The sequence below is a fragment of the Anolis sagrei genome, chromosome 3 (assembly GCF_037176765.1).
Source record: "Anolis sagrei isolate rAnoSag1 chromosome 3, rAnoSag1.mat, whole genome shotgun sequence".
NCBI lineage: Eukaryota > Metazoa > Chordata > Lepidosauria > Squamata > Dactyloidae > Anolis > Anolis sagrei.
In genome coordinates, this window is record NC_090023.1 from 28,512,129 (window position 1) to 28,538,538 (window position 26,410).

The following is a 26,410-nucleotide window of genomic DNA, read 5'->3' on the forward strand; positions in this document are numbered from 1 at the left end:
GGTTGTATACAGGACTCTCTTTTAGTTCTTCAAGGATTCTCAACAGTCCGATGGATCACTCTGTAGAAATTACACATAGATGATATTGTTACTTGGCAGTTTCTGACAGGTGGAATGCTGCACGTCTTTGTGAAGGCTAGATTTAGTGAGTGAGCACTGCAGTGGATGCAGACTGCTATTAGCTACTTCTGTGATATAATTGTCTATGCTCCACTCATATGACCACTTGTATTAGCAGCTCCATCATAACCCTGTCCACACAGGTATTGCAAGTGCAGCCAATTTTTCCAGTGTTTTCAAAATAATGCCTGCAAGTCCACTTCCTGACATATCACTTATCTTCACAAAGCCTATGAAGTATTTTCTTATTCCTGTAACTTAGACATCAACGTACCTTACAAGAGTGATAAGAGTGGACGTGAGGTACTCACGTCCAAAGTTTCATCTGCCAAAACAGAGAAACACTGTGATGCATTAAATCTTTAAATAATTTTGTACTATCTTGTCAACATAAATGTCCCAAAACTGATTCGTAATCCTTTTTGTATTAATGTTAGAGAGTCGTCCCTGGTCAAGTGGTCCCTGGTCAAAAAAAGGTTGGGAACTACAGAGTTAATCAGTTAAAATTCATGAGTAAACCAGTTTAAAACAAAACTGAAAAATTCTGGGGGTGGTTTGAACCCCTCAACCACCCCCTTGGCTATGGTCTTGCCTGAAAAGTACGCATGAAATGGATCTAGGAGTCATAGCAGACTACAAGCTGAACTTAAGTTAACAGTGTGATGTGGCAGCTAAAAAAGCCAATGCGATTCCAAGCTGCTTCAATAGGAATATAGTGTTGAGATCAAGGGAAGTCATAGTCCCCCTCTATTCTGCTTTGGTCAGACCTCACATGGAATAACACTATGTCCAGTTCTGGGCACCACAATTCAAGAAAGGTTTTGGCAAACTAGCCGAGGGATGAACCAGATGGCCCTTGTAGTCTTTCCAAACTTTGTGATTCGATAAATCCAACCTAATTGTTTGGGCATATGAGGCAAGCACAAGAAAACCACCCAAATTTGGGGGTAAATGAGGTAGAACACTCCATAAGTATAGTGTTCTCCTCCTTTTTGGCATCAAAATGCAATAATCACACATTAAAAAACTAAAACATTTGCTCTCCTGCCTTAATGCTTGAGGTGGCTTCCCTGCTCTCTTTCTGAATGACGTTGGGACTGTATGACTTGCTTGATCCCATCTGAAAGGTAATAATAGTTCTCAGTTAAGACATTCTGTTCTGAACACAACTGAGGGACGGCAGAGAGAAGTAGATAGGTTTCTATATGCGTCTCACAGCAGTCAGCAATAGCCTTTATTTGCTCGCTAATTAAAATGGTTCAGTGCAGCATCGAAAAAGAAAGAAAAGAAAGGTAAAAAAGATGGAAAGGAGAAGACTGCCTTTTGTCTCAAAGCACTGCAGTTAAGTTTTTGCTAGTCTTCAGTTGCCAGAACAGAAAATAAGTTTTATTCTGCAGTTATGGAACTACTGACTGCACAGGGAAGCTGATGAAGAAACATAACCTACAAACTATCTACAGACCCACTAAGAGAAATCTAACAAATGCAACATTCAGCGAAGGACAAGAGGGATTATCTCACCATATACCATGCACCTGTGGACAAGTCTACATAGGAACCACCAAACACAGCAAGGCCCAGACACAAATCAAGGAACATGAAAGGCACTGCAGACTACCTCAGCCAGAGAAGTCAGCCATAGCAGAGCACCACATGAACCAACCTGGACACAGCATATCATTTGAGAACTCAGAAATGCTGGACCACTCTAAAAACTACCATATCAGACTATTCAGAGAAGCCATTTAAATCCACAAACATGTGGACAATTTCAACAGAAAGGAGGAAACCATGAAAGTGAACAAAATTTGGCTACTAATAATATTTATTTATTTACAGTATCTATATTCTGCTCTTCTCACCCCGTAGGGGACGCAGGGCGGATTACAATGTACATATAAATGGCAAACATTATATGCCATAGACACACAACATATATAGACAGACACACAGAGGCTATTTAACATTCCAGCTTTCATGAGGGTATTCTGACCACCAGGGGAGCTGTCGCTTCACCATCCATTTGTGACACTGATGGAGTACTTCCTCATTCTTTGCATGCTTGCTGGAGATTTTATGACGCCGTAAATTAGTTAAATTAGCCTCCCAGCATAAGCGGTATCTAAATTTCCTACTTGAGAGATACAACAGTCTTTTGGGCTGCAAAAGTCGACAGCAAGCTTAAAAAAATGGTCGAATGCTCATTCTGACCCAGGCTGGCTTCGAACTCATGACGTTTTGGTCAGTAGTGATCTTAATGCAGCTGACTTCCAGCCAGTTGTGCCACAGTCCTGGTGCTAAAGTATTAAAAGAAAACACTAAAAAAAAGGGGAATTCCAGACAAGAATCAATCAGGGCCAGCTAATCACCTCCAAACGAAGGATCGCCCCAGACAGGAAGCAGCCAAGACTTGAAGCCACAAGGCTATTCAATGCTAATGAAGGTGATAAATTGCAGCATTCACACTTGTCTCAAGCAGACAAGAGTTCATTCTCCCACCCTGGAGATTCCACAGATATATAAACTCCACTTGCCTTTTTTCCAACAAACCTCACAACCTGTGAGTATGCCTGTTGTAGAAGTTAGCAAAAGTCGGGAGGGAATGCTTCTGGAACATGGCTATACAGCCCAGAAAATTCACAGCAACCCAGTGATGGATGGCCCACTGCAGTTAAGCTTTTGCTAGTTTTCTGTTTCCAGAACAGAAAAGATGTTTTGGTAAAGTAATGTTCAAAGTGCATGGCTCATCGGAAAGAATAGGAAGAATGTATTCCAGATATCCCAATGTAACAAATATTCTAAATAGGAGGGCAGTGAAGAAAGATTAAATTCCCCATGTACCTTGCAAAACAAATCCTAGTTAAAAAGAAGTTGAAATTAACTTAAGTTTTTATGACTTTTTAATATCAGACAAATGTTTCCATGTAACTGTTTGCTGGGGAATCATGCTGGGGAAAGTGGAAGGTAAAAGGAAGAGGGGCCGACCAAGGGTAAGATGGATGGATGGCATCCTTGAAGTGACTGGACTGACCTTGAAGGAGCTGGGGGTGGTGACGGCCGACAGGGAGCTCTGGCGTGGGCTGGTCCATGAGGTCACAAAGAGTCGGAGACGACTGAACGAATGAACAACAACAATAATATTACAATATTAGGGTATAATATTAGTCAGGTCTATTTTTAATAGTAACTCTCAAGCAACCAGAAACTACATTTATCTGACATCTATCTATCCCCATAAGTGCCAGTTAACCAAGAGTCTACTGTATATTTGAAACGTATTTATATATAGATACATATATAGCTGGCCAGAATCCTATCAGTGCCTGTCTTTTGTGGGTAAAACTTCCCAAATAGAAGTAGTTGGCAGATTTTTGTCCAATGCAGAATATGGTTAAAAATAGCAGAAGTGCATAGATAATGTGATGGGGCCAAGTGCATGGATGGACACATGGCACATCATTGCACACTGACATGCATGGACATACAAGGACATGCACACCTTGCAATCGGGTGCTCACTGTAAATGGATGTGCATGAAGGAGCAGACTGCAGAGAGACACAAACTGTGTAGGGGGTACATGGATGCGCACTCTGCACATGGAGGCGCATGATATGCACTTTGCATAGATGTATATTTGCGTGCATGTGGCAAATACTGCATTCCTTTAATTGTAAGGCTCACACAACCAAAACAAGGCTTTCCTTCTAAAAATTAATGACTTTTGAGAACTAATGTTAGAAGAACTAGATATCTTTAGAATGCTTAATTTCTTGCTTTTAAAACCATGTTTTAAATGACTTTTATTCTTATAGTGGTTGTATGCCTTCTAGACCTCACTATCTCTGAGGATGCTTGCTATAGATGCAGGCGAAACATCAGAAGAGAATGCCTCTAGAACATGGCCTTATAGCCCGAAAAAACCTACAACCACCCAGTGATTCCGGCCATGAAAGCTTTCGACAATGCCTTCTAGTCGTTTCCAACTCATGGTGACAATAGCGTTCAATACTTTTAAAACATAACTTTGGTATGTTTTAGCTGTATTTATTTTAACCTGTAATTACTTTGATTTTGTCAACCTGCTCCAGTTCCAGGCTTGAGATATAAATAAAGCAATAGAATAGAATTCCTCCCAAAAGCTCCGTGCACACAGTAAAGTGCATGCTATTATTTGGGAACGACCCCCTGCAGGAGAGTAGGTGGAGAAAAGGAAACAAGGAGCATTCAGTGAGTTTCTCAGTTGTTTGGAAATGCATGTGGTCCAACACAAATCTAGTGTTCTATCACATTACACTTGCTTTAACATTAACAAAGACATTTAGTTGCTGTTCCAAGATCTATATGGAACTGATATTGTCCCCACTGCAAAAGGTTATACAAACACAGCTCCTTAAGGTGGTCCTCACAAGACATGGTTTCTGGCCCTTTGAATCTGGACACATTTCAGCTTGTCAACATCCTTCTTGAATTTGGTGGCCAGAACTAGACACAGTATTCTAGGTGAGTTCTGACCAAAGCTGAAAAGTAGTACTTTTCCTTAATCTGGACACTATACTTTTATTGATGCAGTTTTTTTTTTCCATGTCAGGAGTGACTTGGGAAACTGCAAGTCGCTTCTGGTATGAGAGAATTGGCCGCCTGGAAGGACGCTGCCCAGGGTGTTTGATGTTTTACCATCCTTGTGGGAAGCTTCTCTCATGTCCCCACATGGGGAGCTGACCTGACAGAGGGAGCTCATCCGCATTCTCCCCAGGTATGAACCACTGACCTGTTGGTCTGGAGTCCTGCCAACACAAGGGTTTAACCCATTGCGTCACCAGGGGCTCCATTTATGCAGTTACATTATTATTGACTTTCAGCCTTATCTGGGGAAAGTGGATTGATGCAGTTAAAGTTGACATTGAGGCTGAAAGACAATAATAATAATATAATAATAACCCTTTATTTATATTCCACCCTTCTCCCCGTGGAGACTCAGAGTGGAATACAGTGTAAACCAATCCCGGCAAACATTAAATTCCTTGTTATAATACAATGAGATGCACAAACAAAGGCAGTGGCTTCTCCTTTCATTTCCGGCTTTGGAGGCAGTGTACATCTCTGGCTCTGAGGGAGATGCTGTTTTCCATTTCCAAGCCGAGGAGCCTGCATTGTCACCTCCTGGTCATGTGACTGGCATGACTGCTTGGAGTCTTTCCAGAAGCGGTACCTATTGATCTACCCACATTTTCATGTTTTTGTAGGAGTTCGGCTAACAGCAGGAGCTCACCCCGTCCTGCGGATTCGAACTGCCAACCTTCAGGTCAGCAGATCAGCAGCACAAGGGTTTAACCTATTGCGCCACCATGGCTCACAATCTGAGCTCTGCAAGCACAGCTTTTTTTTTTAATGAAGCAGAGAGTGTTCAAGGATCAGGACATTCGTTGAGATACGAAGATGCTTGTTTATAAAATATTGTCCTTCCAACTCCATCACTCACCTGTGAAACATGGACCATGTCACTCTTGACTTCTGGAAAGATCCCATCAGTGTTACCTCTGGAAATTCCTGCAAATCTCTTGGGAAGACAGGCAGACAAATGTCAGTGTGGAAGAATCAAAGACCACCATCATCAAAGCAATGATTCTCCACCATCTACTTCGCTCGACTGACCAATGCCTGATCACCATTTGGGTTTTATACCCATTTTATATACCTATACACCTGGGATAACATAAATATTTATCAAGTGGAAAGGTTTAAGAAGACCTGTACTAAGATTCCTAGATCACTTTCACATTTATGTGAGGGGAAGTAACAGAGAGGGGAAGTAAGCTTGTTTTCTGCTGCCCTGAAGACTAGGATGTGGAATAATGGCTTCAAACTACAGGAAAGGAGATTCCACCTGAACACAAGGAAGAACTTCCTAAAGAGGAGATCTGTTCAGCAATGGAACTCTCTGCCCCAGAGATTGGTGGAGACTCCTTCCTTGGAGGCATTTAAACAGAGGCTGGATGATCATCTGTCGGGGGTGCTTTGAATGTGATTTTCCTGTTTCTTGACAGTGGGTTGGACTGGATGGCCCACAGGGTCTCTTCCAACTCTATGATACTATTGTTGTTAAATGAGGTGTCAGCCATGCTATAACTGTGTATTAATACTATGCACCAGGTGGCTAGCCTATCACCTACCAATCTTCTATTCTCTGTGCTAAATATACCAGCTTCTTCAGCCATTTTAACTAAGAAAAACAATACACTTTTATTTTGCTCACCCACACAGGCATTTCCAAATTGTTCAGGTCTGTTGCAATAGAAAGTCTCCTGGCGAAAAGAAGGGGAAAGTTGTGCCTTTGTGACAGGATGCAGGCTGGATGACCTCCATTCCTGAAGAGGGTGGTCCCCAAAGGTCACAGCTGAACTTGACGAAGCTGGGAATGTGAAAGGAAGCTGGCTCAACGCTCGCTTTCACAACTCTTGCTCTTGGAATGAATTCGGTCAGCTGCCAAGCGTTAGTCACGTACCGATTTCAGTGAAATCACCCAGGTTTGTAAGAAAAATAATCTGGACTAATATTTACGACATAATTATTCTACTCAGATAGATTTAGACAAAGGAAAGTATGGCTTCTAATTACTGTGTTACATGAACAAATAGATGCATAAATTAAACGAATTGATTTTGTGGTTGTTGTTTTTTTAGGGAAATGTTAATAGGAGGCAAGAAGGTCTCAAAGTTGTGACGGAATGAGAATCACGTGTAGTTCACACCGTTACCAGTCCACACACTGTCTTGCCAGAGAGAAGATATACCATGCAGATGACACGTGAAGAATATGAGGTTTACTTTTTGTTATGTAGAACAACATATATATAGTCATGTGAACAGTTGCTTTGACTTGCACAATGCCGTTTGAGAGAGATTGAAATGTTCCTTGGGTGTCCATGTGAAGGATCTTCTTCCACCAGCTCAGAAGCAGAAAATATATACACTGACTTGTCTTAACAAGGTCCTGTACATAAAACCTGAACATGTAACTGTTGCCAAAATTCCCAGGCTCAGCTAGCCTCTCAGGCATGGCCCAACCAATCAGCTTTGTGCTTTGCATTTTTCAGTTAACACACTCACCAACTGAGTTTTACATGCTGCAACAAAAATTCTTCCATTGCCATTTTCATCTATATAAATAAAACTGTAATGTTAGTTTGTGGGATTAACAGAACTCAAAAACCAGTGGGCCAATTCACAACAAATTTGGACAACATACACCTAACAACCCAATGTATGTCCATCAATTTTTGATTTTGTTATTTGGGAGTTGTAGTTGCTGGGATTTATAGTTCACCTACTACCAAATAGCATTCTGAACTCCACCAATTATGGCATTGAAATGTGGCATACAGGGCTCCCATGACCAACAGAAAACACTAGAAAGGTTTGGTGAGCTATTGACCTTGAGTTTGGGAGTTGTAGTTCACCTACATCCAAAGAGCACTGTGGACTCAAACAATGATGGATCTGGACCAAACTTGGCACAAATATTCTATATGCCCAAATATGAACACAGATGGAGTTTTGGGGAAATAGACATTGACATTTGAGATTTGTAGCTTAAGCGGCTGAGGGGGAAAAGGAAAGGGCCTAAGGCTGTCAGGAATTGTGGGAGTTGATGTCCAAAACACCTGGAGGGTCCAAGTTTGCCCATGCATGTTCTACACTGTAGAATTAGTGCAGTTTAACTTCAGTTTAATTGCAATGGTTCAATGCTATGGAATCACTGGAGTTATTGTTTTACAAGGCCTTTAGCCTTCATTGCAAAAGAACGTTGGTGCCTCATCAAGCTACAAATCCCAGGATTCCATAGCATTGAACCATGGCATTAAAGTGGTATCAAATTGTCTTACTTCTACAGTATATGTGCATTATAAGAGTAATAAAATAGCTACGATGGACACTTAGAAACAGCAACAGTAAGGTGGACTCTTAAGATGACCTGCCCCATTTGGCTATGGTGGTTCTCAAATATCTGTAAACTCATCAATATTCAGAAATGAGATACTAGGAGCCCATTCCATTTTGTGTAATTAACCAAGCCACAAACAACTGGGGTATGCAGTCATCCTTCAGCTGGTTTATTTCTAGCCAGAAACACACACAGTCCAGTTATGGTAAAAAATTGAGGGCTAGGCTATTTCAGTTCCCTTTAGGAAAGCTGGTGAGGTTCTAAGTTGCTATCTTTCTCAAAGTTTATTTTGCATTGTTTCCCTAGATCAGTGGTTCTCAACTTTTCTAATGCCGTGACCCCTAAATACGGTTCCTCATGTTGCGGTGACCCCCAAGCATAAAATTATTTTCGTTGCTACTTCATAACTGTAATTTTGCTACTGTTATGAATCGTAATGTAAATATCTGATATCCAGGATGTATTTTCATTGTGGTTTTTTTTTGGGGGGGGGGGGGTGTCAGGAGCGACTTGAGAAACTGCAAGTCGCTTCTGGTGTGAGAGAATAGGCCATCTGGAAGGACGTTGCCCAGGGGACGCCCGGATGTTGTGATGTTTTAACATCCTTGTGGGAGGCTTCTCTCACGTCCCCACATGAGGAGCTGGAGCTGATAGAGGGAGCTCATCCGCGCTCTCCCTGGATTTGAACCTGCGACCTGTCGGTCTTCAGTCCTGCCGGCACAGGGGTTTAATCCACTGCGCCACCGGGGGCTCATTGTTACAAATTCAACATAATTAAAGCATCGTGATTAATTTGAAAAAATATGTTTGGGGAAATATGGAATATGGACAGTTGGGATGTGTCTCATTTCATTTCTCCTGTTTCTGCTCTCATTCTGATAGGTTGTGTAGAATAGATACTTTTCCATTACTTTTCCACTTTGACTTCTGTTTCTTACATCGTGGTATGTGCCTTGGGCTTTGAGATCTCTCTCTGCGTGTGTGTCAGAGAGATATGGCGATCAGTGTTTCCCCCCCTCTCTTTGAATCCTTAGAAGAGATGGATGTTAGAGTAACTCAGACCAAATTATTTCATCATTACAAACCCTTTGTAACTTTTTAAAAGATTGGACTCTGCATCTTGCCTGCTTAAGCTCTAAATTCCTTATAGCCACAACCGACGGCACTTCATGCTCTGCTCGCTAATGAGCTGAATGCTCTACTTTAAGTATCCTGTTTGATTTTGGGATGCTCTGCTATACTTTAGGGTAGTTTTTCTGAACTCCTGTAATTGTGCGGTTGAGGATCCACCTTTGATGTCATCTTTGCTAGTTTGGAGGATATTTCCTTACTAAGTTCGCAAAGAACAGCTCCATTCTCTCCATCTGCCCAGAGGTATGTCTCCCTGCAGCTTTTCTGACTCTTCAGTTCTATACAATATATAACACTCTGTTTTATTCAGCATATGGAAACTTTTAATGATACTAAATGCAGTCTTTGCTATTATCCTCGCAGAATCCCCATAGAATAGAACCTATTCTTTGTGCTTTATTAAGTTTCTCCTTATTATTCTGATGCATACCCCCTGCTAAAGCTTTTCCTCTTTATCCAAACCCTTTGGTCAATTTATCTAAACTTTTCTCCTTTCTGATATTGTCTTTGAAGCGAGGCTACCAGATCTCACCGCTGTGCTATAAAAATGTCACACAATGGACAGTCAGTTTTATTTTCAACACAATTCTATCCCTAATGTAGAATTTGCCTTTTGTCCCTCTTACCATATACTTTTGAGTTGACAAGCTCTGTACCACAATCCAAAGATGTATTTCCATGCACAATGATGAGTTTATGTGAAGCTGGGATTTTTAAATTTTTGTTTGTCCTAGTATGCATTACACTACTGTTCATTATTTCTTGTCTTGTTGGCTTTTTATCTTGAAGGGGCTGTGATAGCCTTGTGCCGAATATGCAGAGGACCCATGTCATACTTTAATTCAATTAGCTGAAATATGTCAAGTGTATTTCTAAAAAGTGTAGGTCTAAAAACCTTATCATCAAACAACATCACAATACATTGAACATCTCTACGGGTAGAAACTGTTCCAAGACACACAAAAATTGGAAAAACTAAGGATAAATCCCATTTTCCTAGTTTCCAACAGACCTCACAACCTCTGAGGATGCCTGCCATAGATGCAGGTGAAACATCAGGAGAGAATGCTTCTAGAATATGGCCATACAGCCCGAAAAACCTACAAACACCCAGTGATTCCAGTCATGAAAGCCTTTGACAAAACTTCACCATATTTTGACAACTGCAAACCAATAATAGAAACAATCTAAAGTTGTTGTCGAAAGCTTCCATGGCCGGAATCACTGGGTTACAGTGAGTCTTCTGGGCTGTATGACCATGTTCCAGAAGCATTCTCTCCTGACGTTTTGCCCACATCTATGGCAGGCATCCTCAGAAGTTGTGAGGTCTTTTGGAAACTAGGCAAGTGGGGTTTATATATCTGTGGCATGTCCAAGGTGGGAGCTCTTGTATGTTGGAGGCAAAGGTGAATGGTGCAACTGAGCACCTTGATTGGCACAAAATGGGCTTGCAGCTTCAAAGCCTTGCTGCTTCCTGCCTGGGGGAATCCTATGTTGGGAGGTGTTAGCTGGCCCTGATTGTTTCTTGCCTGGAATTCTCTTGTTTTCCGAGTGTTGTTCTTTATTTACTGTTCTGACTTTAGAGTTTTTTTAAATACCGGTAGCCAGATTTTATTCATTTTCATTATTTCCTCCTTTTCGTTGAAATTGCCCACATGCGTGTGGATTTCAACAAGAGCTCTTTTCCCCACCCTGGACATTCCATAGATATATAAACCCCAGTTGCCTAGTTCTAACAGACCTCACAACCTCTGAGGATGCCTGCCATAGATGTGGGCGAAACGTCTGGAGAGAATGCTTCTGGAACATGGCCAGACATGCCATAAAACTCAGAGCAACCCAATCTAAAGCTGGATCTACACTTCCCTATGTCCCAGGATCTCATCACAGATTATCTGCTATGAACTGGATTGCATGAGACTACACTGCCAGATAATCTGGGATAGAATCCTGGGATTTAGGGCTGTGTAGATCCAGCCTTGGACCCCCTGGTGGTGCAGCGGGTTAAACCACTGAGCTGCTGAACTTGCTGACCGAAAGGTTGGCGGTTCGAATCTGGGGAGCGGGGTGAGCTCCCGCTCTTAGCCCCAACTTCTGCCAACCTAGCAGTTTGAAAACATGCAAATGTGAATAGATCAATAGCTACGGGAAGGTAACGACGCTCCATGCAGGCATGTCGTCCACATGACCTTGGAGGTGTCTAAAAATGGAGAAGAGCACCACCCCCCAGAGTTGGACACAACTAGAGTTAATGTCAGGGGAAACCTTTCCTTTTCCATTTAGATCCAGCCTTAATCTACAGGGTTTAAAGCCTTGGAAACTTACTGGGTTACTCTGGATAAGTCACACACTCTCAGCCTCAAAAAAAGGCAAGGGTAAACCTCTCTAAACAAATTCTGTCATGAAACATCTGTAATATAGCCTTATGGTTCCCATAAGTCAGAAATTATTCGACGGCAGTCAATAACAGCATAGCAGGCAGTTTTCCCTTTGCCTTTAGGAGAAAATGTATGCGTTCAAGTCAAGATGTGCTTTTCAACTGTTGCTTCCTCTCTTACTTCAAATACTAAATCAGCCCTACTTGGTCACTACTTTGGCTGGCCACGTGTTCAATAGTAAACCTGTGACCCTTTTGGATGAATGGCTATCTATCTATTCCTGCCTCGTTTCTTTTCTCTAGTTATGTCTCCCAAGTGCCTTTTGCTTTTCTCTCCCCCACCCTTTTTCGTTTTCAACATGTTGAAGGAAGTTTATCAAATGGATCCTTCTCGTGATTCTGAATTCGGCTGCCAAGAGCGCAAGTGATTCATTCTCTAAGAAGAAATTAAATTTCCTTTGCCCTTCCCGCAACTCTCCCCTTCAAACATTTACCATTAAATGTAATCAAACCACGCCAAATTTATTTTACTATGAACAAAGGACATTCTTCATTGCATGACACATAAAATTCTTGAAATGCTGGATGGTCCTTGGGGTCTCTTCCAACTCGAGGACTCCACCTCACTCCGTGCCGAGTCCTCAAGTGACTTTTTTGTTCTTCTAAGAATAGAAGTCACTCGAGGTCTCAGCACTGAATGAGAAAGAATCATAGAGCTGGAAGAGACCACAAAGGCCATCCAGTCCAATGCCGGCATGCAGGAATACACAATCAAAACGCTCTCGACAGATGGCCATCAAACTTTTGTTTATAAGGAAGAGATTCCATCACACTCCAAGACAGCATATTCCATTACGATGAAGTTTTTTTCCTAATGTTTAGACAATATCTTTTCCTGGAGTTTGAATCCATTGCTCCGTGTCCTGAGTTAAGCTCAAATGAGAGGCCCAATCTTATAGCAACACCAGAGGTACTCCAAGTGGCCAGCTTCTGTTCAAAGGAAATTTAGCATAATGCCAAGTTTTTAACTTTGTTTATGTTATTTTAAATACATTCTATTCTCAATTTGTTTCTGACATGATTTTTTTTTTTTTTTGCGGGGTGGTAATGCAGTTTGACACCACTTTAATTGCCATGACTCAAGGCCATGGGAGTTGTTGTTTAACAAGATCTTTTGCCCTCTCTACCAAAGAGTGCTGGTGCCTCAAAAAACTACAACTCTCATGATTCCATAGCATTGAGAAGATGACCAACTTTCAGAAGAAAGCATGGATTTATGTATGTTTTATACCCCCACCTTTCTCCTGCAATGGTATGCACTGGGAGTCAGCTGCATTAAGATCACTACTGACCGAAAGGTCATGAGTTCGAAGCCAGCCTAGGTTGGAGTGAGCTTCTGACCAATTTGTGTAGTTTGTTGTTGACCTTTGCAGCCCGAAAGATAGTTGCATCTGTCAAGTAGGAAATTAAGGGACCACTTATGTGGGGAGGCTAATTTAACTTATTTACAAGGCCATAAAAATCTCCAGCAAGCATGCAAAGAATGAGGAAGTACTTCATCAGTGTCACAAATAGACGGTGAAGCGACAGCTCCCCTGGTGGCCAGAATATTCTCGTGAAAACACTGAATTGTTAAATAGCCTCTGAGTGTCTGTCTATATATGTTGTGTGTCTATGGCATTGAATGTTTGCCATGTATATGTACATTGTTATCCGCCCTGAGTCCCCTGCGGGGTGAGAAGGGCGGAATATAAATACTGTAAATAAATAAATAAATAAATATGTGTGGCTGTTTCTTAACTCCCTTCAGTACTGGCCAAAATTGGAGAAAGATAATGGGAGCTGTAGTTCAATATGATCTGGCAAAATATTCCTCATGCTGTTATTCATTTCAGAAAATAAATGGCAGCAGCAATTTTTTAAAAACTTTAATATTGAACCTAGTCACGAAAGTAGTTTACAGTTTGATTTTGACCCTGAAAATATACTTGAGTGCCACCTAGCTACACCTCAGGGTATTTCGGATAATCAATTATACATTCCTCTAGGATGGCTATGACTTGTCAAGCCCTATGAAATCCAAAATCAAGGTCACAACATCATCTGTTATAGAGCTCCAATATGGTGATGATAACATAGTCTGTGCACATTCAGAAGACCTACAAGCCACTCTAAACACCTTTTGCAGAAGCTTGGCTTGTCATTGAACAGTCACCAGCCAATCCCTCTGCAATGCCAGAAATACAACTAACATTAGAAAATGTTGACCTTTTTCACTACCTTGGCAGCCACCTCTTCACAAAAATCAACATTGACACTGAAATACAGCACCTCTTGAGCTCTGTGAGTGCTACATTTTTTCTGAAGCAGAGTGTGTTTGAGGATCAGGGCATCCATAGGGCGACCAAGGTGCTTCTTTATAAAGTTATTGTCCTCCCAACCCTGTTATATGTCTGCAAAATGTGGACTGTCTATAGACATCACACTCAACTCCTGGAACGATTCCATCAGTGTTAGCACTGAATGGCCTTGCAGCTTCAAAGCCCGGCTGCTTCATGCCTGGGGGAATTCTTTGTTGGGAGGTGTTAGCTGGCCCTGATTGTTTCCTGTTTGGAATTCCCTTGTTTAGTGTTACTTTTCTCCCACCCTCCCATTCCACAGATATATAAACCTCACTTGCTTAGTTTCCAACAGACCTCATAACCTCTGAGAATGCCTGCCATAAATGCAGGCGAAACACCAGGAGAGAATGCTTCTGGAACATGGCCATACAGCCTGGAAAACTCTCAGCAACCCAGTGTTTATTGACTGTTTACTAGTTATTATGTGTTTTTTTTAATGTTGTATATTGCCCAGGATCCCATGCAGGGCGAAAAGTGATACATCAATCAATCAATCAATCCAATAATAAAATGATGTTTACACAAACCAAATCACAGTTAGTTTTTGCATCCTAGCAAGCAATGACAACTAGGACTGTCTAATTCTGGTTCAAAATTACCTGTTTCCCAAGGAAAGGTGTTTAGCCACTGACATCACAGGTTCAGACACATTTTTGACAATTAGTTTTGTGAGTGATCCAAAACCAGCAATATTAGCTTCACAAAAGATTAAACTTCTTGTAAAACGCTGAACAGGGATGGTACCATATATTTTGCAGACTGTTTAATTATAGTTTTAAAACATAGTAAGCTGGCTCAAATAGTTGTTCAGAGCTCCATAAACGTATGAAGCTGTGAATTACCGTAAAGGCTGAACCTTTATCTTTGTCCTTTCTCTTGCGTGCCAACTCCACCTTATATATAACCAGATCATGAAATATGCTGCTTGAGGGATTCTGGGCGTTCAAAATTAACTTTCCCAAGCTCTACCCATTAAATGTGAACTGCTAGTTGTGGGATGTTGGGAGTTGCAGTTCAAGAAGTAATTTTTCCAGCTCTCCTCATTAAACTTGAACTGGGGAACCTGAACCACTGGTTGGGTGGGTATGTTCTGGAATCTGTAGTTTAAAAAGGAACTTTCTCAAGAGCCACCCATTAAACTGGAGAACATGAACTGCTGGTTGAGGGATTCTTTATTTGTAGTTCAAAAAGAAACTTTCTTAACCTCTGCCCATTCAAATTGAGATGGGAAACTTGAATTGCTGGTTGAGGGATTCTAGGAGGCATAGTACAAAAAATAGCTTTCTCGTGTTTTGTCCATTCTACTTAAATCGGGGTACCTGAACTGCTAGTTGGTGGGTTCTGGAAATTGTAGTTTCTCAAGCACTGCCCGTTCAACTTGAACAAGGAAAGCTAAACTGCTGGTTGGGGGATTCTAGGAGTTGTAGTTTCTCAAGCACTGCCCATTCAACTTGAACTGAGGAAGCGAAACTGATGGTTTGGGGAATTCTGGGAGTTGTAGTTTCTCAAGCACTGCCCATTCAACTTGAACTGGAGAGGCTAAAATGCTGGTTGGGGGATTCTGGGAATTGTAGTTCAAAAAGTAACTTTCTCAAGCGCTGCCCGATAAAACTGGGGAAGTTTGGTTTAAATTCAGCCAAAATGGAATAAAAACAACAAATAAAGAACGGAAAGTAGATTATGGCCCACATGCCACAGATTTCTGGTGGATACTATCTGTGTATTGTTGGGTGGGATTCTTGCAAGGCACACTAATCTAGACAGACCCAGATCTTATCCAGCAAGACACTTCTGAAGTTCTTACATGCTTAAAGCTCAAACACACACACAATCCCACTTAACACAGTTTTGTCATGCCTTCTCTGTGAAAAGATGGTGGTCATTTATGCCTCTTTGTTTCAAACAGATCGGCAGGCCACGAAAAGTCTAGTTAATATATTTACCGTGTATACAGCCCACCCATCACTGCAGTTGGACCACCCCAGTTGCACAATGTGGATTTCTTTTTCTTTATGCTGGGAGACTGGAAAATCTCTGTTGGTGTACAGACCGAAGAGTAAACAAGAGGGTCAAACAGCTGTAAAACTGTCATAACAAAAGGACAACACAGCTGCTTTGAAAAGTACACAAGAGATCAATTTTCTGCCCATCAGCATTAAATTACATCCTCTCTCAATTTTTAAATGCTCTGCATCAGAATAGTCATTTTGTTCATATCTGAACTCTCTAGTAATAGCTGCGTAATCTTTTTTTCTGGCTGGTTTAATGACTTCCTCCACCCCCCAATTCAAGTTCAATGGGGAAAGTTTAAGAAAGATACATTTTGAATTACAATTCATAGAAACTCCCAACCAGCAGTTCAGGTTTTCCAGTTCAGTTTCAATGTGCAGAGCTTGAGAAAGTTTCTTCTTGAACTACAACTCCCAGAATCCCCCAACTAGCAGTTCAGGTTCGCTAGTTCAGGTTTAATTGGCAGAGCAAGAAAATCCATCTATATGCACAAAGACACAGCTCTTGAATGGCATTGTCTGCTTTTCCTTATTATATTAAGAAGATCCCAAATATAATAATAATAATATCCCAGGTGACAGCAGGATTGAGAAGTAACTGGAAAAGCTTACACCAGTGTTTCTCAACCTTCCTAATGCCGCAACTCCTTAGTACAGGTCCTCATGTTGTGGTGACCTCCAACCATAATGTTATTTTCGTTGCTACTTCATAACTGTAATTTTGCTACTGTTATGAATTGTAATGTAAATATCTGATATGCAGGATGTATTTTCAGTCACTGGATTAAATTTGGCACAAATACCCAATACGCCCAAAATTTGAATACTGGTGGGGTTGGGGGTGATTCATTTTGTCATTTGGTAACGCTGGAGTTGCTGGGATTTATAGTTCACCTTAAATCAAAGAGCCTTCTGAACTCCATCAATGATGGAATTGAATCAAACATGGCACACAGAATTCCCATGACCAAGAGAAAATATTGGGAAGGACTGGTGGACATTGACCTTGAGTTTTTGGAGTTGTAGTTCACCTATATCCAGACTGTGGACTCAAGCGATGACGGATCTGGATCAAACTTGGCACAAATACTCAATATGCCCAAATGTGAACACTGGCAGAGTTTGGAGAAAATAGACCTTGCCAATTGGGAGTTGTAGTTGTTGGGATTTATAGTTCACCCACAATGAAATAGCATTCTGAACCCCACCAATGACAGAATTGGACCAAACTTTCCACACACAACCCCCATGACCAACAGAAAATACTATGTTCTTGTGGGTTTTTTCGGGCTATATGGCCATGTTCTAGAGGCATTTTCTCCTGACGTTTCGCCTGCATCTATGGCAAGCATCCTCAGAGGTAGTGAGGATGCTTGCCATAGATGCAGGCGAAACGTCAGGAGAAAATGCCTCTAGAACATGGCCATATAGCCCGAAACACCCACAAGAACCTAGTGATTCCAGCCATGAAAGCCTTCGACAATACAGAAAATACTATGTTTTCTGGTGGTCTTTGGCGACCCCTTTGACACCCCCTCACGACCCCCACAGGGGTCCCGACCCCCAGGTTGAGAAACACTGGTTTAGACGATATGAGAATTTAAAGATTGAACTGCAAAGACTCTGGCACAAACCAGTCAAAGTGGTCCCAGTGGTGAATGGTACACTGGGTGCAGTGCCTAAAGACCTTGGCCTGCACTTAAAAACAATCAGCACAGACAAAATTACTATTAGCTGCAAAAGGCCACCCTACGCGGATCTGTGCGCATTATTCACTGATACATCCTAGACACTTGGGAAGTATTCTCACGTGTGATCAAATACAAAAGCCAGCATAGTGATCTTGTTTGCTGTCTACTAATCTTGCTATGTATCAAATCAATAATAATAATAATAATAATAATAATAATAATAATAATAGAGTGGAGCATGGTTTACAAGCCCCAAAGTCTTATCAGCCACATTAATTGTGGGTGATAAGACTTTAATGCGATTGGACCATTGGATCATCCTTGGTCCTGAGTTCAAATCCTTCCACAGACAAGACCCTTTTCTAGATTCCTTAAACAAGCTATATCCCACGCTCTAGTTTCTCTCTCGCGAGACAACAGGGGTAGTCTCACGAGAGCTCGCGGTTTCAAGTGAAGCCGCTCGAATCTTTCCTGGATGCCGCCATCTTGCCTCGGTAAAGCCACCAGAGGAGGTTTGTGGCGGTTTTCCGGGCTTTTATAAGGAAACGGTGGTCCCCACGAGGCGGGGAAGGAGGCTTGGGCTGGCTGTGCTTTCCCCGCTCCTTTTCTGAGGGACTCGGGCTCTCGGCCTTGCTTCCTTGGCTTTGTCTCCCTCTCAGAAAAGGCTTGGGCCTAGGAGTAGGAGGCGGCGGCGGCGGCAAGATGGCGGTGGAGTCTCGCGTTACTCAGGAGGAGATCAAGAAAGAGCCTGAAAAGCCCATCGACCGCGAGAAGGTAAAGAGAAAAGAGCCAGAAAGGGGAGGAGGGACAGACTACCTCTGAGGATGCTTGCCAAAATGCCTCTAGAACATGGCCATATAGCCCGAAAAAAACTACAACAACCCAGTGATTCCGGCCATGAAAGCCTTCGACAATACAATGAGAGAAAGACTGAAGGAGATAGTAAGGAATACAGAGAAAGAGGCCCCTTCCACACAGCTGAATAAAATCGCACATTAACTGCTTTGAACTGGGTTATATGGCAGGGAAGACTCAGGGCCCTATATCCCAAGGGCCCCATATCCCAGAATATCAAGGCAAAACAAACCCACATTATCTTGGATATCTTTGAACTTGGATAACCCAGTTCAAAGCAGATATTGTGGGTTATTCTGCCTCAGTATTTTGTGTGGAAGGGCCCAGAGAGAAACGAATGGGAGAGAAACAGAAAGGAAAAGAAAGAACACCTCCACAGGTTACCTGTTCCTGCAGAATTGATCACTATAAACACTGTATTGTTGAAGGCTTTCATGGCTGGAATCACTGGGTTGTAGGTTTTTTCGAGCTATATGGCCATGCTCTATTATTTATTTATTTATTTCAATCACTTATACCCCGCCCTTCTCACCCCGGAGGGGACTCAGGGCGGCTTACAGGGGAGGGCACAATTAGATGCCCGAACACATAACAAGTAATACAAAAAATAACAATTCAACACTTAAATTAAAACATCAGTACATAGTAAAAACCTAAAACAGTCTCATGTCAGGGTCCATATATCAGAGTCCATAAGTCCGTCCTATTCCGTTTGTCTTGTCTATTCCCAGGTCCTTGATTTAATTGTCAGAGTGACCAAAAGCTTGGTCCCACATCCAGGTCTTTAGTTTTTTCCTAAATGTTAGGAGGGAGGTCGCCGATCTGATCTCCCCAGGGAGTGAGTTCCACAGGCGGGGGGCCGCCACTGAGAAGGCCCTGCTCCTCGTCCCCGTCAGCCTCGCTTGAGAGACTGGCGGGGTCGAGAGCAGGGCCTCCCCAGAAGATCTTAAACTTCGAGGTGGGATGTAGAGGGAGATCCGTTCGGACAAATGCTCTAGAGACATTCTCTCCTGACGTTTCGCCTGCATCCTCAGAGACCTCACAACCTCACAACAGATCCAGGGAAGTCATGCTACCCATGCTCTATTCTGCATTGGTCAGACCACACCTGGAATCACACTGTGTCCAATTCTTGGCACCAAAGTTGAAGGGAGATATTGACAAGCTGGAATGTGTCCAGAGGAGGGCGACTAAAATGATCAAGGGTCTGGAGAACAAGCCCTATGAGGAGCGGCTTAAAGAGCTGGGCAAGTTTGGCCTTCAGAAGAGAAGGCTGAGAGGAAACATGATAGCCATGTATAAATATGTGAGAAAAATATCACCTCAACAAAAGTTTGCTCCAGGCACTGTCAGGCCATTTTATGCTAATCAAGGTGGTCAGTTGAAACATTCACAACTAGCTCCAACAGACAAGAGTTCTTTGTCCCACCCTGGTCATTCCACAGATATATAAACCCTTTTTCCTAGTTCCAACAGACCTCATTACCTCTGAGGATGCTTGCCATAGATGCAGACGAAACGTCAGGAGAGACTGCTTCTAGAGCATGGCCATATAGCTTGAAAAAAACCTACAACAACCTAACTATAAATACTTCTGAAAAATGTATTCCAGTTTTATTAGAATTTAGTATCTTCCATGATAAATGACCTTTGAAAAGAGAATATAATAAAAGGATCCTAAGGGCCCTTCCACACAGCCCTATATCCCAGAATATCAAGGCAGAAAATCACAGAATATCTGCTTTGGACTGGGTTATATAGCAGTGAGGACTCGGGGCCCTTTTACACAACCCTATATCCCAGAATATCAAGGAGAAAAACCCACATTGTCAGAGAGTGGACTCAGATAGCCCAGTTCAAAGCAGATATTCTGGGATATAGGATTGTATGGAAGGGCCCTTAGGTAACCCGGTTCAAAGCAGATATTTTGGGTTATTCTGCCTCAATAGTCTGAGTTATATGGTTGTGTGGAAAGGGCCAGAGAGAAACGAATGGCAGAGAAACTGGAAGAGAAAAAACACCTCCACAGGTTACCTATTCCTGCAGAATTTACTGCTATAACACTTCTGAAAAATGTATTCCAGTTTTATAGGAATTTAGCATCTTCCACACAGCCCTCTATTCCAGAATATCAAGGCAGAACATCCCAAAATGTCTGCTTTGAACTGGGTTGTATGGCAGTGAGGACTCGGGGCCCTTTCACACAACCCTATATCTCAGAATATCAAGCAGAAAAACCCACATTGTCTGAGAGTGGACTCAGATAACCCAGTTCAAAGCAGATATTGTGGAATATTTTGCCTTGATAGTCTGGGATATAGGGTTGTGTGGAAGGGCCCTTAGGTAACCCAGTTCAAAGCAGATATTGTGGGTTATTCTGCCTCAATATTTTGTTTGGAAGGGTCCAGAGAGAAATGAATGGGAGAGAAACAGAAAGGAAGAGAAAGAACACCTCCACAAGTTATCTATTCCTGCAGAATTTACCGCTATAAACACTTATGAAAAATTTTATAGGAATTTAGCATCTTCCATGATAAATGACCTCTTTTAAAAAGAGAATATAATAAAAAGATTCCAAGGGCCCTTCCACACAGCCCTATATCCCAGAATATCAAGGCAGAAAATCCCACGATATCGTATTTGAACTGGGTTATCAGAGTCCATACTGGCATATATTCCAGTTGAAAGAAGATAATCTCAATCTCCGAGAGGGTTCATAGGGGGAGATAAGTTCGGACAGGTGTGTGTATTATATGTGTGTGCAAGTATATCGGTGATGGAACCCAAGTCTAAATAGGAAATTAATTGTTGTTTTATATACATCTTGTATACATAATGTGTCTTAATTTATTTTTATAGAAATGCAATTTTAATGTGGATTTTTTTGTAGACGTATGTTTGTTTGTTTTTAATTTTTGCAGTGTTTGTGTTTTCAAATTGTGTTGTAACCCACCTCAAGCCGCAGGGAGAGGTGGGTAAGCAGTATAATTATTATTACCTGAAGATTTGTATACAAGATTTTTAATAATTTTGTACACAAAACAAAGCGTGTGCTCATTGAACCTGCTAGTTGGGATGTCTGCATTTAGGGAGAATAATTGCAGACATCCTGGGATATGATGGCAAACAGTTGCTGTCTTGCTATTCTGCTAGTGGTTCTCCTCCAGGACGGAATCATTTGGGTTTCTCCTTGCTCTTTTGAGTAGTTGCATGCTCCAAAAATTTGAAAGGGCATGTCAGGTCATTCCAATCAATCAGAAAGAAAATTTAATAAAACAATTCAGAAATACCGGCCCCATTTCGTGCTGGGTGCTGAAAATAGTAGGGCAGTGGATGTAACAGTGAGTTTGCCATGAATCTCTTACACCCAGGATAGTACTATTGCTCTGGCATAACCTATGTGTATTTCTCTTCTATTTTTTCATATTTAATCCTCAAGTATATGTCTGCAACATGCTCTATATCTGAGAAAGGGTTATGCAGGCTACTTGTGTCCTTTACATCTTCTGGGCAATTTTTTTAATGCTTAATATTTTGATATGCAGACCTGCCCCCTCTTGCTGAGGGTTTTCACCACCAACAATGGACGCCATCACCGAATGGATGAGTTTGCCCGTGGAAACGTACCCTCCAGTGAACTGCAGATCTACACTTGGTAAATGGCCATGATCTTGGGCATCTGGTGTGGTCCTACTTTTTAATGGATAGAGACTGTAATAGCTAACGAAAGGCAAACTATCGTCACTTTCTCTTACCCTGTTGAATGCACAGAACCTCTGCTACCTTTTTATGGAAAACTGATACAGAATGTAACTGAATGTGTTGTTTTGCCAAACTTGGCACACAGCTGAGATAGCTTAGAGCCACTGTGTATTATGACTAAAATATATTTATAATATTCATCAAATTCTTAAGATATTAGTTATCTGTTTGAGGGAAGGCAACTTGTCAGTCTGTGGGATACATTCAGCTCATACCCTAGTTGTTTTAGAGTTTATCCAATGCTGATAGAGATACTGGGAGAAAATCCGGTGCTGAACTCCCCCCCCCCCCCCCCCGGGACACATCTCTTAACACCTTCCTCTTTTCTGTTGCACAGAGGCCTTTTTGTGGGTTATCTGTTGGATGAGAATTGTTATTGAACTAATCTCATTAGAGAGTGGGAGGAATCGTCTTCTAAGTGTTCATGGACTCCATCTTTAAAGTGAAGGAAAACAATAAGACCCCCTCCCCCCCAAATGGAATGAGGTCCCTAGTCACTATTAGGTATAGATGCAGAACTTCTTTTGGTTTTGCACCTAATAATTGTTGGGTCAGGCTGAACACCTTGTGTAGCATTTCCCCCAAAAGGAGCTTTCTTCCAAAGCAGAAATTGCCAGGCTCTGATGTGGCTTCACATTAGGATGAGCTATAGGTACTGGTTCCTGGCGCTAGGAGATTAGTTGGCAGTGCGAAAGAAATGGGGTGACAAAATAAAAAGGCAGTTTTGCTATGGCTTTTTCTCTCAGCTGGCTAGTACACCTTTTGGCATGAAATGTGATGACAGTGCTTAAGAAACTTCTGCATTGTCACTTAAGTTTTTTAGTAATGATGTAACAATGTATTTAGAGGTAATGAATATTTGATATTTGTTGCCTTTGCAACTGTAGCATATATGTTTTTCAAAATACCTGAATCTGGAATGTTAACTTCTTGATTCTCTGGCCAGTAGTTTAAGTGTTGAAGAATGACGTCATGCAAATTAGTCCATCTCCTTAAGATGAAGGAGCTTAGGATGTCTCCTACAAACCCTTGTTGTAGGAGACATCCTAAGCTACAATTAAATGTAAATACCTGACTAAAACCAATTTATGAAGCTTTTCTTATGCTATAGATTTAAGGAGACAATAAGAACAGATGTATTTTTTGTCATCTCCCTCATTAGGTGTCTTAAGTGTAGGTTTAGTTCCTTAAAATTTAGTACTGGATTAAGGTTGGATTTTCAGTGTATTTGTAAAATAATTTTTTGCCAAATATATTTAAGTTTGCTTCTGAGAAAATTATGTAGGTTTCTACTGTAAATCAGTTAAATTGAATTTGATTAAAGTTATTATTCCCATACTTTTTCTGCAGTATTGTTTGTGAGAGCTTTACAGAGACCCTATCTTTATTTCCTTATTTGCATGCTGATTTTTGAAGGAGTGTTCTAATAATAATAATAATAATAAATCATGTATTTATTATGTCATGGCGAGTTTTATAATTTCTTATTAGATACATTTGTGGTGTGATGAGTATGCTTATTTTTATGCTCTGTAAGTTTTTCTTTACATGTTTGTTCACCGCTTTGAGCCCCGATTGGGAGAAAAGCGGGATATAAATAAAGAAATAATAAATAATTGTTATTCTTAAGACAGAATGGCAACTGACAAATTCTGACTGGCTTATTGTTATTGTTTGGGTATAATTCATTAGTTTATTTTCCCATATGAAACCAGGCAAAAAGATTTGGCTGAACAACTCTTAAGTCATATGGAAATCTTGAATGTGAGATTCGTTTCCTGATAGAGGATTTTTCAGTTTATCATCTCCTTTAACAGGTTTGACTTAATAGCATGACGTAAAAATTCACTGTTTTTATATCTATATTTTATTTTATTCTCTATCTTCCAGGATGGATGCAACTCTAAAGGAACTCACCAGTTTAGTGAAAGAAGTCTATCCAGAAGCAAGAAAGAAAGGCACACATTTCAACTTTGCTATAGTTTATCCAGATCTTAAAAGGCCTGGTTACAGGTAAATAATCAGCGAGAACAACAAATACATATGTTAGAAGCAAAATCTAAAAATTATAGTGAATTCTAGTGAAGAAATGCTCATAATGCTTTACCATGAATTCAAAAATATTCTATATTATTTACTTGAAGTCCACTAATTAAATAGATCACTTTTTGACTAAGAAATGCTTTCACAAGGGTGATTTTGCAATTGCTTCCTTTAGGACAGAAATACTTTGTCTTTATACTTGTCACAACTGAATAGTTCAGGGATCACCAATGTATTAGTTAAAAAGTAGCAAACATAAGTTACAGTCTGGAGAAGAAAGTACCCATCTAGAGAGGTGAAATGCGGCTTATATTTTGGCAGCCATAAAATGAATATCTGCTGCTACAAATAGTAAATGGGTAGAAATGTGCTAGGATCAGATTTAAGAATTATTCTTCCCCAAAACTGGTTTCTAGAAAGACAGTTCAGAACACTCCTATAAAATATGACAGGCATTTTTGTATATCATGTCTTTGCAGCTCTCTCTTTGATACAGAGGGCATCAAGAACAGACTTCCTCGGTGTGCTTCAAATCACAGTTTTCAGTGCCCTAATTTGCAGCACCTGAAACCCTTCAGTTGAGATACGGCCAGGCTGAAACGATGGGTTTGGTAGGGTCACATATGATCATAGGTGACCATAAACATGAACTGCAAGCACTTATGAGATTGTAACCCCAATTTTCAACCAGAAAAGGGTCTTGGCATCCTCTACATGCATTGCATCAGAACTTGGCAAAGTTAGGTTTTGGACTGGCGGCCATGCTGGCTTGTAGATTGTGGAATTCTTGTCCAAAAGAAGTGGCAGTTCCAAGTTTTGCATTGTATTCTGGCCTCAGCCTTTGGCATCTTCATTGAGAAAAGTCTCAGGCAGCAAAACCGAGAAAGACCTTTGGAAAGCTGCAGCCAGAGCAAAGTATACAACACTAGCTAAGAGGGAACAGTGATCTAATTTAGCATGAGGAAATGCCCTGAATTTACCGTGTATAAGCAAAGTTTTCAGCCCTTTTTTAGGCTGAAAAAGCTTCCCTTCGCTTATACTCAAGTCAAAGTTTTTTTATTATTTTACTGTGTTATTATTAGTATTACATTTATGATTTTACTCTATTATTTTTTATTACATTTACTCTATCATTATATTTATTTTGCTCTATTATTATTGCATTTATTATCTTATTCTATTATTACTGTTATTACATTTTCATTATTTTATTCTATTATTATTTTTATTACATTTATTTTGCTCTTTATGATTATTGGAAGGATACGTAAGCACATTTACATTGAAGTAGGTTAGAATAATGGTTTAATCAGAGCTGGACAGTCCTTTCTTAAATTAGTTTTATGTAAATATACAAAAACATTTAACCTACTGATACCTCAATTTAATTTTATTGGTACCTTGTTTTTATTTTGAAATTTACCAGTAGCTGCTGCTTTTCCCTCCCACCCTCAGCTTATACTCGAGTCAATACATTTTCCCAGTTTTTTGTGGTAAAATTAGGTGCCTCGGCTTATATTTGCTTGGCTTATACTCGAGTATATATGGTAAATTGAATTTTAATTTTGGTCTTAATTTTTATAAAGGTGAATAATGTCTCCTTTTTTCTACAGGGTGAAGGAAATTGGTAGCACAATGTCGGGAAGAAAGGGCACAGAAGACTCCATGACGCTCCAGTCTCAGAAGTTCCATATAGGGGATTACCTCGACATAGCAATTACTCCTCCAAATAGAGCACCGCCTCCATCTGGTCGCATGAGACCTTATTAATGTTTGCATTTCTTTCAGTGCCACACCACCTGCAATGATGTCTTGTTAGAGGATATTTCATTTTTAATAGAAAATACTTGGAAACTCATGAAGCCTGGAAAATACTGATGGTCTTTTATAGCGTTACCGTATATTTTCAATTTTTTTTAATGGATGAAAATGGGACTCTGCAGTGTTTGTGAAGAATACAAAGCATTGCTACAGCAGCCATTAATATGTGTGCAGTTTTAAAATTGGCGTGGAATGGATTTGTATGACTAATTGTTAATATGTGTGGTGAAATTAAAGAAATCAATGTATTTCATAAA

At 40.8% G+C, this 26,410-nt stretch overlaps 1 protein-coding gene and 1 long non-coding RNA gene across 2 annotated transcripts; one reads left to right on the forward strand and one right to left on the reverse strand.

The window, feature by feature from the left end:
• Positions 1–419: 419 nt before the first annotated feature.
• LOC137096613 (uncharacterized) lies at positions 420–6,725 on the reverse strand. Its single transcript, XR_010909543.1, has 3 exons — positions 6,375–6,725; positions 5,601–5,678; positions 420–445 (listed from the first exon to the last, which is right to left on the reverse strand). It is a non-coding gene; the product is annotated as an uncharacterized lncRNA (long non-coding RNA).
• Positions 6,726–18,121: 11,396 nt separating this feature from the next.
• SAP18 (Sin3A associated protein 18) lies at positions 18,122–26,410 on the forward strand. Its single transcript, XM_060770950.2, has 4 exons — positions 18,122–18,446; positions 22,073–22,182; positions 24,180–24,302; positions 25,946–26,410. Exons 1-4 carry the CDS (start codon positions 18,375–18,377, stop codon positions 26,100–26,102), a joined length of 462 nt encoding a protein of 153 aa, XP_060626933.1. The 5' UTR covers positions 18,122–18,374; the 3' UTR covers positions 26,103–26,410.

Bases quoted from the DNA above. Each gene is read 5' to 3' on its own strand.
- SAP18 (XM_060770950.2), top strand. From the start codon at position 18,375: ATGGCGGTGGAGTCTCGCGTTACTCAGGAGGAGATCAAGAAAGAGCCT. The intron at 18,447-22,072 runs GTAAAGAGAAAA...TTTGATATGCAG, and splicing joins AGCCCATCGACCGCGAGAAG to ACCTGCCCCCTCTTGCTGAG. The intron at 22,183-24,179 runs GTAAATGGCCAT...TCTATCTTCCAG, and splicing joins GAACTGCAGATCTACACTTG to GATGGATGCAACTCTAAAGG.